The sequence below is a fragment of the Schistocerca piceifrons genome, chromosome 3, assembly GCF_021461385.2.
Source record: "Schistocerca piceifrons isolate TAMUIC-IGC-003096 chromosome 3, iqSchPice1.1, whole genome shotgun sequence".
NCBI classification, from domain to species: Eukaryota; Metazoa; Arthropoda; class Insecta; order Orthoptera; family Acrididae; genus Schistocerca; species Schistocerca piceifrons.
The window spans coordinates 289203578-289219574 of record NC_060140.1 but is presented as its reverse complement, the minus strand read 5'-3'; the positions used below and the strand labels follow the sequence as shown (position 1 = coordinate 289219574).

Genomic DNA, 15997 nt, shown 5'->3' with positions numbered 1-15997 from the left:
TGTAACTTCATACCAAAAATGTCGTTAAGTTGAGGAACAAAGTCTTGAGCTGCATTTCACCAAATTAATGTCTAGTTTATACGACGAAAAAAATTAACAAACGCTTACTGAAATATATACGACATATGACGTCATACACGTAACTCGCGATTCATTCGGAAGGAAAAAACTTATTGAGGAGAGACGAAGCTTAGAAAAGGTATGAGTCTTCCGTTCCTCATCGAGACCCTAGAGCAACTGGATAAGGACGGGAAAATAACTCGCCCGTGACTTTGTTGTGGGAGTCAACCGGGCATCCACTTGGAGCGATTTTGAGGAGGTACGGAGGACACGAAGTATGTGCCAGGATGATTAGGAGGTAATGTGACGCCCATTCTCTCAACTACGTGTCCATTGTCTTCACTACTGTCCCCCCTTAGTTCGGTGGAAGAAGAGAAGTAACAGAATGAATAACGTACAACGCCCACATGTCTGTATCAGGTTATGATCCAGATGGACCAAAGGCAACATTTACTCCATAATAAAGTACACCCTATTTATGTACAAAATGAAATACAAACTGATTCCAGATCTAGTCGGCCACGAATTTTATTCAACTGAATCGATAATTTCACTTGAGAAAAATGTAGAATGGAGATCGAAACTTCCTGGTAATTTAAGGACGTGGGTTTCGCTCTTTACTTTCTCTATTTTTCGTACGTTGGATAAAATTCTACAAACACAAATAACGTTCATCTACTGTGACATACTACAAGATACTGTACAATAAATCTGCGTTCCATCTGTACCTACTTCTGCTCTTTAGTTTTTATTTGGACGCTTCTGAAAAACACAGTTTTCAAAATTTGAGCTATGAAGCAACCTGTCGATTAAACACTCGAAGATGTTGCTCCATCCTGTCCCAATTTGGATTTTTTTGACACGGTTTTTGTATCTCCTTTCCCCTGGAACAGTTTACTTTCTGGCACTAACGTTTACAGGCGTCACACAATTTTCACAACTATTTGTGCCATTACTGTTCATTTCAACAATGTATTTTATAGTCCTTTGGTTGTTTTGCAACCCTGTAGTGTAAAAAATTCTAGCGTACTCTCTGATGATCTTTCACGTGGCCTATGTGGTTCTTTCGTACAAATCCCTGACAGTGTTAGTGTGCCTTTTTTAATAACCATATTCGTAATTATATTCGTCGCCACATTCCAAATACTTGAACATTTTTGACTTCCGTTTGCACACTGCATCGTGCCGAACATATGAATCCGCATACTTCAATAAATGGCATAATTTCTCCTTTTGCGTAATATCAGTTCTCCGAATTATCTTCCAAGGTCAATGCAATCCTGTTTTCAAGTTCTTCGTTTTCTTCTGTTTTCATTCCTGCTTCCCTACTCATTATGTGAGCAGCCATGTTGTCACTTTTCTCTCCCAGTATTACCCATCCACAAAAACGCGAACAGAAGTTACGCCATTACCAGCGTAAGACTTAAACTTCATGAAACCCTTATTATTTCAGCTACTGGGAATTTGTATGACCCTGTTGTGCTGTAGACGTTACGTGGAAGATACTCATTCTTTAAGACAAGGTAACTGGATTTTCTCATGTTCCTAAACTCTCTGTCGGAAGTTGCGTGACTGATTTCATAGTTTTATCGATCCGTTAGGTACTGCATTTTTCATGCAGATGTCACATCCGAGAGTTAGTTCGAATTATTAATGAGCAAATAATCTACAAAGGCAAAGCCAAAAAACTGTATACGTGGTATTTTAAATTTTCCCTAAATATAAAAAATTATTATCCCAGTTTCCAATCGTGTTATGAGCTTAATTTTTCGCAGAATATTTCGAGGACAGCTTTAGCCGTAGTCTACTGAGACGATGTCTGTAATGTCTACGTTCCGTAACGTCAACGAAAGTACGACTTAGTGTAGCATTCTGAGGTAAATCTTTCAAAATTACACAAAAAGTAATTAAGTACTCAGTTCATTAAAACCCCGCCGCTCCATCTTTTAAACAAAGTCAGTTTGCCTCTCATCATATCACACAACTCGAATTGTTTATTGAAGTTATAAGTACAATTTTTTTATCTGCTTTCATTTATGTACACAAGTCTCTGCAGGATTAATACCGGCCAGTACTACACAGATAGTCTAGCTAAGTCGAGTCGAGTCCAGACAGAGAGCTCTTCAGAAACCGACGTTCGCAGCCTCTGAACACCACAAATAGACAGTCCTTGCAGCATAGTGCAGAAAGTGAAACCGATAAACCCGTTGTACATTCGGAAAATTGTCTTTCATCTTCGGCAAAGTATTGCTTATTGTTTTCATTCGCTACACCCCCGAGCACGTTACCGAAGATGTTGAAAGCGGTAAGTAACTACGGCAGTGAGGTTAAAAATCTCGTTCACGCGCTCTGACTTAAGTTTTCCGTTCCTGTTTATGCAGATGGGCAAGAGCCAAGCTGGTTCTTCGATACAGGAGCTGCCTACTACATTCACTCCCCTATTCTAATTGAAATAATGCTCCGTTCTCACTTACGTTGAATGTCGGTAAATGATAAAGTCCAACAATAGAATCTGGATCATTTAAGTCGCGTAAAACGGATTTGCTGCTGAAAGAGATCAGCGTGGTCTCAAAACACTAACAATGTTGGGCATTAGAGAAAAGTGCTTTGAAGTGCAAAGTTAGATTCACTATTCCAGGGTGATTACTTCGCAGGAAGAATAACAAACAGCCAGGCGTCTAAACATGACATTAAACTTCTCCGAACGTCTCTGTACCCCTTCTCAAATTAGAAGTGTTGCGGATCACGCACCTGCATGATGCCCATGACACTGAAGCAGATAGTCGAGTCTGTTGTGTCGCCGGCGGCCGTGAAGATGGTTTTCGAATGGAAGGAGATGATGCTGACTCCAGTCAGCTGCTGGGCGAACATTAGGCCCAGCCCGATCATCAGTGCCCTCCTGGTCGATTTTTTCCCCATCTTCTCCTTGATACTGTCCTTATGTCGCCGCGAGTCAGCGATCAACTGTGGACGGAAGAAATCAAGCTTACTGTCAAATGAGGAACCCGTTCAGTAAACAAGAAGTGAATCTACACTTTTTGATCAGAAGTATGAATTCACAACTGGGGTAGAATACTGACACAGCTATATCACCGACTGTTAGTGTTTGCAGTTGTAAGGCAACGCTGGATACTAGAGGGTGTACGAGAAGTTCATGTGCCCTTCTTTATTTTCTGAGAGGGGCATTCAGAAATGATTTACAATTAGTTTTTTGTGCCTTATTTATTAACGAACATGATTCAGTGTACTCGGGATCTCTCGATATTCTGCCTGCGCACGTCAATACACCGCTGCCACCTTCCTGGCAACTTCAATTACTGCGTGAAGGAACGTTTGTTCGAAGGTACTATGCACGCTCTCATGGACAGCTGCCTGTAATTATTAATTCTTCTAGAATCTTTTACTTCGCAGTGCGGCCTTCATGTAATCGAATAAATCATAATCACAAGAGGGGAGATCCGGTGAATGTGGTGGATGTGACACAACAACGGACCCAGTGATGTTAACCTCACAATCGTGGCACTGCTGGTGTACTGCTGCGCATTGTCGTGCTGGAAGAGTACTCGCTTCGACCACTTTTCCTGTCTACTTTGCAGAATCCTGCAAATAATTTGTGTAAGGGTGTCACAGCACATCCTGCTGTTAACGGTTGTTCTTTGTGGAAGCAAGTCCATTAGATCATACCACAAGTGTACGAGAAGAAGGCGATTATTTGCTTGCCTGTAGATGCAGCAGCACGTAATTTTGTGGGTCAGAGACTTGCAGAATGTTTCCACTGCATGGACTGCAATTTCTTCAAGATGTATGATAGTGACGCCATGATTCGTCACCAGTCACCAATGTTTCCAAAAAATATGGCTCTTAATTCCTTAATTCCAATACACGACTACAGACGTCAACTGTATTCTTATTCTGAACCTGTGTCAAATCGCGTATAACCCTGATGTGCACAAACCTTTTCCACATCCAAATCGTTGTGAATAATGGAAGGTTGGGTTGCGCAGGAAATACTGTCTGCGATTCAAGTTCGTGAAAGGTTATGCATCTGTCAACCATAATCAATTCAGATATAACCTAAACGTCCCTGGACTTTGCGATGATGATAGATCACACTTGCAGATTCCCTTCACTAGCGAACCCAGCGATCCAGGTACATAAGTCTTTTCTGCAGGAGCTTCTTGGCAACACACCGCAGTTACAAGGTTAAGAATATGTGCCATTTTGACTCCTTTCTTTCATAAAAATCAGGTGCTCTATCTTTGACCATGACATTAGCCTTCCATCTTGTCCATGGGTTACTCTACTTAACATCTAACAAGCATTGTCCTTTCAGTATACATACAGTTCTCAACTCCCATCAAGAGTCTGCATAATGTACTAGAATCAGTTCATCGTCTCATCACATGACGTGCCCATAGTTCGAACGGTATTTGTAAAAGAAAGTAACTCTAAATCATATCCGAACCCCCGTGTAGAATTGAGGAAATACGCTCTAAGGAAAAAAAAACAATGCAACACGAAGGGAATTATCCGAACGGGACGAAATTGGTAGACGTGACGTACATCTACAGACAAATAAATCAATAGAACTTCAGAGAAATGGATGATTTATTCAAGAGAGAGGGATTTACGAATTGAATAAGTCAGTAACGCAATGGTCCACGTCTAGTCCTTATGCAAGCAGTTATGCAACTTCTTATTGATTGCTAGAGTTGTTGTATGTCCCCTAAATTCTGTAGCACTGTCACGTTAGATCATCAGAATCCCGAGCCGGTTGGAGGACCCAGTTCATAATGCTCCATACATTTTCAATTACAGAGAGATCTGGCGACCTAGCAGACCAAGGTAGGTTTTGGCAGGCACGAAGACAGTCTGTAAAAACTGTCGCCGTGCGCGGGGCGGGCATTACCTTGCTGAAATTAAACCCAGAATGACATGCTGTGAAAGGCAACACAACATCTACATCTACATCTACATGGTTACTCTGCAATTCGCACCTAAGTGCCTGGAAGAGGGTTCATCGAACCATTTTCATACTACTTCTCTACCGTCCCACTCTCGAATGGTGCGTGGGAAAAAGGAACACCTAAATCTTTCCGTTCGAGCTCTGATATCTCTTATTTTATTATAATGGTCATTTCTCCCTACGCAGATGGGTGTCAACAAAAAATTTCGCATTCGGAAGAGAAAGTTGGTGATTAAAATTTCGTTAATAGATCTCGCCGCAAAGAAAACCGCCTTTGTTTCAGTGACTGCCACCCCAACTCGCGTATCGTCTCAGTGACATTCTCACCCCTAATGCGCGATAACACGAAACGAGCTGCCCTTCTTTGCACTTTTTCGATATTCCCCGTCAATCCAACCTGGTAAGGATCCCATACCGCGCAGCAATATTCCAGCAGAGGACGGACAAGTGTAATGTAGGCTGTCTCTTTAGTGGGTTTGTCGCCTCTTCTAAGTGTTCGCCAACAAAGCGCAGTCTTTGTTTCGCCTTCCTCAAAATATTATCTATGTGGTGTTTCCAATTTAAGTAGCTCGTAATTGTAATTCCTAGGTATTTAGTCGAATTGAGGGCCCTTAGATTTGTGCGATTTATCGTATACCCAAAGTTTACCGGATTTCTTTTAGTACCCATGTGGATGACCTCGCACCTTTCTTTGTTTAGTGCCAATTGCCACTTTTCGCACCATACAGAAATTCTTTCTAGATCATTTTGCAAGTGGAATTGATCGTCTGATGACTTTACTAGACGGTAAAGTGCAGCGTCATCTGCAAACAATCTAACAGGGCTGCTCAGATTATCACCTAGATAATTTGCGTAGATCAGGAGCAGCAGAGGGCCTATGACACTACCTTTCGGAACACCAGATATCACTTCTGTTCAACTCGATGATTTACCATCTATCACTACGAACTGTGACCTCTCTGAGAGGAAATCACGAATCCAGTCACACAAGTGAAACGCTATGCCATATGCACTGAATTTGATTAATAGTCGCAGAATATCGTTGGTGAACCACTGTGCCGCAAGGGTGCCGTGGATGACAACCCAAGTGGTCATGCTATGGAAAGAAATGGTATCCCAGACCCTAACTCCTGGTTGTCGGGATGTATAGCGGGCGACATTCAGGTTGGTATCCTACTTCTGTCCGGGGCGTCTCCAGACAGGTCTTCAGCCTAGAATCCCATTGATTGGAGTAAAATGTGTTTCAGTAATGAGTCCCGCATCGAAATGAGCCCCGATGACCTGCGCCATACTTCTCGAAAACCAGGAGTGATGGTCTGGGGTGCCTTTTCTTCTCATAGGATGACCGCTTTGGTTGTCATCCTCGGCACCCTTACAGTACAGCTGTACGTCGACGATATTCTACGTCCCGTTTTCTTGTCCTTGTAACACCTCGGTTCAGTTTACAGTGATAAAAGCTATAGAAAGAATAATTAAAATAAAGAATAGAATTTTTAGATGGGAAAGTAGTGTAGAATCAGAGTTCGATAATTGCAGATCAAAATTATATTATATCAGCAAGTAGTTTAATGTCTAAGTACAGCAAAGCCACGGAAGCTCCGTCATGGAGAAGGCAGTGACGTTAAACTCTTGTGATGAAAAACCTATGAAAAGGCCTGATCGTCATTATTGCCGCCTTTTTTCCTTGATTGTTTTGTTAAAGGGCGGGGAACCCGTGTCAGTCAGCGAGCCAATAATTAGATAGGACTTTATCGTGTTAAGATTCACGATAAACTGTTAGAATATTACGGAGATTAAAATTCATGTAGTGTACGATCTCTGACTGTTCGTAGCAACGGAGTATTAAGGGAGTTTTAGGACTTTAGAGCTAGATTGGAACTTTACGGACATATAGACGACAGAAATTCATATTATCTGCTGATACGAGTGAATTCAGAGGTACCGGTATTCGGATATTACCATGTGGAGTTTGAAAGTGTCGTGTGCCGTTAGTTGCGAATCTTGACGTAGAGCGCGTGTATATCGGCATTTGCGGACTATTTAGATTCCTCCAGGTTAGGAACATTTTAAATAGACTATCATCCATCACCATCTTAATCCTTGAATATAGAGTGAAAGTGAAATACAAGAGTGTTGTACTTATTTCATTTACCTAGTACTAATCAGTGAAGATTTTATGGAACCAAAGCTATTCAGCAGTAAGTCAGCACCATCTAGCGGAAAGCATAGGCATTAACTAACACGCTAACTGAAGTGAACGTTTACGTGTTTTACGACTGCTTAATATGAACTTTTGTGACTCTTTGACGTCCCCACTCCCTCCGAAAGGTGGCGCAGACTGTCTTAACCATAAAAGGGCAGAGTTTTAGCCGGGCAAATTACTAAATAAAAGCGATATTTACAAGACTCGCAGTAATAGCAAAACACAAGGCCCGCACCTCATCGGAGAGTCGTCGCTGTCACGTCGGGAAGTAAAGCCGGAAAACCTACAGACGATACGTATCTACGAGCAGATGTGGACGTGGAATACCTAAAAAGAGAACCACAAGAGAGTTGGGGATGCTTCATCCTTTATGGTAAGCCACCCTGGGCTTATCACCCCACCACGATATTAACGCACATGACCTTCCGCGGCCGTTACCGGAAACAAGCGTTGACGTTAAGTACAGTGATGACTCAGGAAAACGCATCTCATTGTGAATGATTTCAAGACAGTTCTGTATATACTGCCAAGATGTTCAGCGTGTTCTATGAAATATCACCGGTAAAATCTCACGAAAAGGCGACCGAAGCGCCCTCACTCCCAAGTGCAGTAATATTGTGGTTGTCTACCACTTTTCAGCAAAATAATGCCTGCCCGCACACGGCTTTTCTTCGTGCTTCGCAAACCCTACCTCGAGCAGCAGTGTCGACGGATCTCTCCCCAGCTGAGAATGTTGGGAGCATTATGGACAGTGGCCCCCAAACAAATCGAGGTTTCGACGATCTAACGCGCCAATTGGAGAGGATTTGCACGATATCCCCCGGGAGCTCTAATCAATGCCAATGCGAACAACTGCCAGACGCGGCCCAACGTGTTAATGACTTGCTTAAATTGTGGACCTCTTTCTCTTGAATGAATCATTTGTATGTCTGCACATGTAGATCACATCTACCAACTTTCGTCCGATTCGGATAATTCCTTCGTGGTGCGCCGTATTTTTTCCCCCCCCCCTTAGAGTGTATTTTTAACGGTATCCATTCTTTGAATCTGACGAAAAACGTTTTATTCAGTATTGTTTTGTTTTGTTTCGGTACTGTATTGTTTCAGTTGTGAAGCCATGATTGAGGTAAGCGAACACTGTTACTCTCTTGAGTAATCTGTGGCGTGTGGGTGGGTGCACGGACGTCCGCAAACATGGCAACCGATGACAGAGCCAACGAGTGCGTTTAGAAATCGCTTTGCCGAGGTTCCACCTCTTTAAACAACCCCATTTGATTAAGAGAAAGTGCTTCTTTCAGGCAGTCAAAAAAATAGGCGTAAAAACAAGGCGAGAGGAATCCTACTCCGTCGTCGTCAATCAAATAAGCAGTCTCCAACGAAACTCAATCACAAAATAAAAGTTTAACTTCAAATACGCCGGTCGATAATGCACATCGTAAAAGGAGATTTGAAAATAAAAGGACCTTAACCAATGTTAATGAAAGAATGATCGGACAACGACGTGAGAAGCGAATTACCATCTGTCATGGCTTGCTTACACAATTTCCAAATGCCGTCTCTCCTTCAAGACTTATTTTCTGTTGACTGCGGGACATATCAAAGTTCACGCAGGAGAGAAGTTGTTTTCACGTTTAAAGATGTCTCCTTTATGTGTCATTGCTGGAAACGAACTTTTCTTGTGTTACGGCATGAGTTTGAATTTGATCACATACCTCTTCAGACCATACCTCTCAGAAGGGTATGTGAATTCTCAACTCAAAGACAAGGATACCATGGATCATGTGTAGTTGCAGCAGGATGGAGTTGCATCACGCTTTGCTTTTCTAGTATGTGAGTTCCATGATGAATGATTTCAAGTCTGAATTGGGTGTTGTTCCGGAACATCTCTAGCCCCACTGAAATATTCACCACAAATCGCTGACGTTACTACGCGAGACATCTAATCAGGGGAAATAATCAAGTCCTATGTGGCTCAACGTCGATACAAGACTAATGAAGAATTGCGCAAAAGTGCTGACGCAGCCTTTCGAAGCCTGACTCCTGAGATGCTCTGCAAGCCATCAAGAGGAGATTGAGCCACATAGATATCCGCGTAGAATGTGTGAGTTCCATCATGAACAATTTCAAGCCCGCTGGACTGAGCGTGGTTCAGGACATCTTCAGCCCTTTCGGAATGTTCACCACGAAACAATGATCTTATAGCGACCGACAACTCATTATCAGGGATAATGGAATCTGTGGTATCGTCCAGAGATCGCGATACCACACCATAGTTGGCAATGCACACAGACGCCACAGACATTGGCGACCCTTTGCTGCAATCCTAACCGACGAATCGGAGGCGCTCCTAAAGACTACGGGTCTCTCCTCAATACTGCAGCGCCCTCGCACTGAGGTCTATATAGAGTCGAGCTGTGAGGACCTCTGCCCCAGTTCGTGACCTCAGCTGCTGCTGTCACCTTCATCGTCTAGGACCAAGGAGTCCTTAAAGTATCAGATGAACTTATACTGTTGTAAATGACGAACATTGTACTCAAGAGAACAGTTTGTTACTAGGTGCATCAAGTGATTCTTTCAAATTCAATGACAATTGTAAATTACCCAGTACTCCTGTGACAAAGAAGGGTGTGAAAGTTGAGTAAATTTTTTATTCATTTGTGTAATAAAGTGAACTAATATTTCATGTGTTCTAGTTTGATGAGCCTTCACCCAGAGGAATTAAAGAATCCACAGTTGTGGCCAGTTGAAAGTAGCTTCACACCGTCACAACAAAGTCCTGTGTGCTTCACCGTTGGTACAAAGCTAATGAAGAATTGCTCAAAAATATTGAGGTAGTCGTTCGAAGGATAACTCCTGGGATGCTCTGCGATCAATTGGTACGACATGGATATACATTCATCTATATGCAAGGCACCATGATGCGTTTACAGAACCAGTGCTTATATATTTTTTAGTATGTAAGTACATCGGTGTTCAGTCACGCAGAGCACCAGCCATACAAACCACTCATGCTGTTTGCATCAATGCAGGCCTTTCGATGCCACGTCATTACGATCAAAACACAAAGTCCAGGACAAAGACAACGGCAACACATCGTTGCCATAAGAAACTATGGCAGCCGCCCCTGCGACCAGTGGGGACCGTGTCGCCAAAACGCGGTGTCTTCATCGCCAGTAGGAGGCGCGACAATCCCAATACCACTCGCATCCACCAGGCCATGTGTCCACAAGTAGGCCGTGCTGTATTTTCCACTGCTAGTTCGGTCCCAGTCACCAAACTTGTCAGACTCGGCATCGGAACCAAGACGCAGTCCAGCCGCAAATCCTGGGCCACATGGCCTGGCCCATCCTCCAGAACAGCCAGTCAGTTTACTACGAGACTTTGCCTCACTGACCGTGAGCCTGTGAGGACTCCAGCCTCGGATTTATTCTCCACCTTCACCAACACCATACTCCCGAGTTGCCAGATGGATAACCTTCAGCCTTTGCCTCACTGACCTTGGCCTGAGAGGACTCCAGTGTACGGACTTGGTATCAGACAATCATACACTTTTATTGTGATTGTGCGTCATCACGGTCACCTAATTAGGAAGTGACATCAGACAACTAAACCAGACAATGCTTACCAATTCAGAATTTCCCTTTCGTGTTTTCGATGACATATTCGACAGCAGCCCGTACAGCTACTGCATTGTCTTTATTTTTACGATTCTTAACAAAGTGTGTAATGTCACTTGTTTACTTGTGAGCTTGTTCTTTCAATGCGCACTGTGCACTGGTCATAAGAGGGATTGACAACGAGGATAAAATTTTTTCACAATGTTTGACTCAGACATTAGCGATGGAGTTAACCTTTTCTTTGGTATACACACAATTCATTTAAAATTTTTCATAACTAGCCTTCTAGACGGTACTCGGCGAACATTTTCTCCTGTACTTGGTCGCCATTATAGTATGACCGTGGTCGAACAACCGTGGCCATCTGAGTGCTCTCACTAAACAATACAGTACATGTAACGAGCACATGAACTCATCTTGAAGAAGCTCACTGGTATCGCCAAGACACCAGAGTTTGGCAGCCATCTACAACGATGTACCAACCAGCCACTGGGCTTGAGGCGGCACTACTGTAGTTTCCCACTTGTAAAAAGCCAGACGATTGCTTGGACCAATGTTTGCACACACAGAAACTCTGAGGTGATATCCCTCACTGGACCCTCTTATCATGGTACTTGCGCGTACAGAATCACATGTTTTACTCCTGCCTCCAGTGAAACAATGCTTTCCTTTTCCAGGCGCCGGCCGCTGTGGACGAGCGGTTCTAGGCGCTTCAGTCCGGAACCGCGCTGCTGCTGCGGTCGCAGCTTCGAATCCTGCCTCGGGCATGGATGTGTGTGATGTCCTTAGGTTAGTTAGGTTTAAGTACTTCTAAGTCTAGGGGAGTGATGACCTCAGATGTTAAGTCCCATAGTGCTTAGAGCCATTTGAACCACTTTTTTTTTTTTTCTTTTCCAGGCCATGTGGCTGCTGCAACCATATTCACAATCTACGTGACCAAAACTTACCGAGACCATCATTTTCAGCACTCAACGGTTGGTTCGCCTGCCTGAGTTGTACTGTCCGTACACTATCCTCCCAGATGCGCCTGATGCTGCCTCCATCGCTTCGTGCTTTTGCCAAGAAGATGCAGCCTACCTCGGAGGGTGGCACAGCACTTCGTGCTCTCCATACATTTCGGTGCCATGCGACAATGTGCTGGCTTCCTCACTCCGGTGCTCCAAACTCTTGAGTCCTACGCTTCCTCACCCACGGAGTAATCCTGCTACCTTCCCACACATTACCGGCGTAATGCCTTTCAGTCTCTGTCCTAGTGCCACTCGTTGACAGCTCTGTCCTTGTGCACAGCCTCTTGCTCCAGCACACATCACTCCCAGATTCCTACAGGTTCTCTCGATTATCATACTCCAGCGCACGCCACTCGTTCTGCAACGTTTTTCACGTCTCTCTGGAACTTCTTTACAGTCTTTCCTTGTGCTCCTCAAACACAACTTCACGAACGCAGCGTTCCTGGCACGTCAGGTCACTCTCTGCCCTCCGACAGGAGATCATGCTCACCGGTATGCAACATACCGTAACCCACGAAACTCCTGGCCTTCCAGTTGTCTTTCCTCATTCGTTGCGATCTTTGATGGTACAATTCGGCCTCACGTCTTGCAGCTACAGAACAGCCATTCTAACAGACTTTTCTTACAGATGCATATTTTTCAGGCTTTCACAATGAAGCCCCTGCCACAGCAGGCGGTCGAGACGCCGTCAACGTCTGCAGCTCCCTCACCACCAGCCATCGACGATCGGGTTCCCTGGACGACGCCCTCGATGATTAACATCTGTTGCAGCAGACCTCAAGCTGTGGTGATGGCTGCCAGTCTGTTTTCTGGGGGAGGGAAAGATGCACTGCCGACTCGCGGAATTCATAGACCATTTCTGCGGGTTGCTGAGTCGCGAGTCTGACGGCGCCACATCATCAAGGAACGAACACAACAGTCGGAAAGGGAACAGTAACAATGCGAATCTCCGAGCGCCACGTCATTGAGAAACACAGACAACAGCACAGAACAACATCAACAGCCACGGGTTGTTACCATAGTAAACTAGCGAGCAGCGGCACCACGTCCCAAACAGACAGCGTTTTCATCGTCAGTATGTGGTGTGATAATCACGGCACTACATGCACCACCTAAGTTGCGTGTCGCCAAGTAGGCCGCGGCATACTCTTCCGCCCCTACAGTACTTATGCCGACATATAGCCAAAGCATACCTGTTCTGTCCCAGTCACCGAATATGTTGGATCATCAGCCAAATCAAGAAGCAGTCCAGCCGCCAATCCAGGACCACGTTGCTTGCGCTGTCCTCCAGAGTATCCAACCAGATTTAGATGTTCAAATGAATGTGAAATCTTATGGGACTTAACTGCTAAGGTCATCAGTCCCTAAGCTTACATAGTACTTAACCTAAATTATCCTAAGGACAAACACACACACCCATGCCCGAGAGAGGACTCGAACCTCCGCCGGGACCAGCCGCACAGTCCATGACTGAGTGACTTAGACCGCTCGACTAATCCCGCGCGGCCCAACCAGATTACTAAGAGCCTTCGCTTAATTGGCCATTGGCCTTTAACTTTAGACTTGTTATCAGACTATCATACACTTTTATTGTGAACGTCAGGCAGCAGTCCAGCTTGTGGCCTGTCTGCACACAGACGCTAGACTACGACTCACAGTCACTCTGCTTCATCACGGTCACCTCATTGAGATGTGTCATCGAATAAAAAGGTATCAGAGACTCACAGTGCATACCGCACTCAGAAGTTTCTTCTTGCGTTTTCCAGTGACTAGTTCAAAGACAGACCATGTGGCTACAACTTTTGCCTGTGCATAATTTTGTGCACGAACTGTCCTCTCGATAAATGTTCCATGAGATTCATGTCGGGCGATCTGGGTGGCCAGATTATTCGCTGAAATTGTTCAGTATGTTCTTCTAACCAATCGTGGACAATTGAGGCCCAATGACATGGGGCATCATTGTTTAGAAACATGAAGTGCATGAATGGCTGTAAATCATTTCCAGTAAACAATCGGTTCACTTGGTCAAGAGGACACAGTCCATTCCATGTAAACACAGTACACACCACAACAGAGCCTCCAACAGCTCGCGCAGTGACTTATTGACAACTTGTGTTCGTTGCTCCGTGGGATCTGCACCATACTCGAACACTAGCATCAACTCTTACCAACTGAAATCTGTCTCATTGTCCATGCCACGGTTTTTCAATCGTCTAGTGTACAATCGGTATATCAGGAGCCCAGGAGAGGGGCTGCAGGAGATGTCGTGCAGTTAGCAAATGCCTAGCGTCGGTCGTCTGCTGACATAACCCATTAACACCAGATTTCACAGCACTGTCCTAACAGATACATTCTTGGTATGTCCCACTTTCATTTCTGCCCTTTTTCAATTGTATTGCTTATCTGTTAGCATCACAACAGTACACAAACGCCGCTGCTCTCGATCGTTAAGTGAAGGCCGTCGCCCACTGCGTTGTCCGTGATGAGAGGTAATACCTGAAATGTGGTATAATCGGCACTGAGAGGCAACACCTGAAATGTAGTATCATCGGCACATTCTTAACACTGTGCATCTGGGAATACTGAATTCCCTATCGATTTCCGAGATGGAATGTCCCATGCGTCTAGCTGCAACTACCATTCCGCGTTCAAATTCTATTAATTCCCGTCGTGCGGTTGTAATGACTTCGGAAACATTTTCACGTGAATGATCTGAGTACAAATGACAGTTCCGCCAATGCAGTGCTCTTTCATACGTTGTGTACGCGATACTACCGCCACCTGTATGTGTACGTATCGCTATCCCATGACTTTTGTCACCACAGTGTATTGGCTGGTTCAAATGGCTCTGAGAACTATGGGACTTAACATCTGAGGTCATCAGTCCCCTAGAACTTAGAACTTCTTAAACCTAACTAACCTAAGGACATCACACACATCCACGCCCGAGGCAGGATTCGAACCTGCGACCGTAGCGGTCGCGCGGTTCCAGACTGTAGCGCCTTTAACCGCCTGGCCACACCAGCCGGCCCACAGTGTATTAACTGCCATTATTTTTTTTTCCTTCCCTCACATTTTTGTATTGGCACCTCGTTGAAAAATTCAGCCCGACAGATCGACAGTCCTCTATTGCCAGCATCACAAGAGTAATTTGCACATTGCATTATCTGTTTGTAGAGCCTTTGCGGCCGCAGTGGTCTAGCGGTTCAGGCGCTCAGTCCGGAACCAAGCGACTGCTACGGTCGCAGGTTCGAATCCTGCCTCGGGCATGCATGTGTGTGATGTCCTTAGGTTAGTTAGGTTTAAGTAGTTCTAAGTTATAGGGGTCTGATGACCACAGATGTTAAGTCCCATAGTGCTCAGAACCATTTGAACCATTTTTTGTAGAGCCTTTTCTTCCCTTACAAAGACAGTAAACTTGGTTTCGACATCACAGCAGCTGCTCAACACCGACATTTAATTGGGAATGCATCATGTGGTCCTGTACCTTGGCATCACAAAACACGCAGTGTTCCGAAGTATGCACGTGGTTTTTGAGTATTTAACCTATAAATCGTATACTGACCTGAGAAGTGACTACAGTGAAGTTTGCATCAGGATAAACTGTACAGTGCTCCTTTTCTCTTGGAATTTCTTGGAGCTCTTCTTCTCTCCGTATCAGTGTCGTGGATAAAGCTTACAAGAACATTCGGGCTACTTACTTCCGGTCCACCACCTACAACGGTTTGTAAATGAGTGCAATGCTTATTTTTGGACCAGTACTCGTATATGCTTGTCGTATAAAAGGAAATACTTAAATGATCAAAAGAGAAAAAACTGTGCTGGTTTAGAGATGATATAGCTCAGTGTCTTTACTTGCACTTGGCTAGATATCTATGAGATTCATTTCATGCAAAATTCCGATTACCCACATAGTTTGTTATTACAACTGTGAATGAAGAACTAGCTACCGTTATCTGTGGAACTTTTCTACACCTAACAAGAGATATGGTTGTGATAGTAGTAGGCGGGAGCTCTAGACAGAATAGCATGCAAAGCGCTGGGTGCATGAGCAAGCTTAATTGCATTTCCAAGTATTTCCCAGTGTCAGGCTTGAAAATTTTGTGTGCTCAGATCTTCTAATACCAATGACAGTATGGACGGC

General features: G+C 44.3%; 1 protein-coding gene across 1 annotated transcript in view; it reads right to left on the bottom strand.

Annotated features, from left to right (window-relative positions):
• The window catches only part of LOC124788595 (facilitated trehalose transporter Tret1-like), a 59842-nt gene that overhangs the window by 10754 nt on the left and 33091 nt on the right, over positions 1-15997 (bottom strand). Inside the window, exon 3 of the mRNA XM_047255865.1 lies at positions 2812-3024. Coding sequence (XP_047111821.1) covers positions 2812-3024 — 213 coding nt within the window. The remainder of the gene's footprint in view (positions 1-2811; positions 3025-15997) is intronic.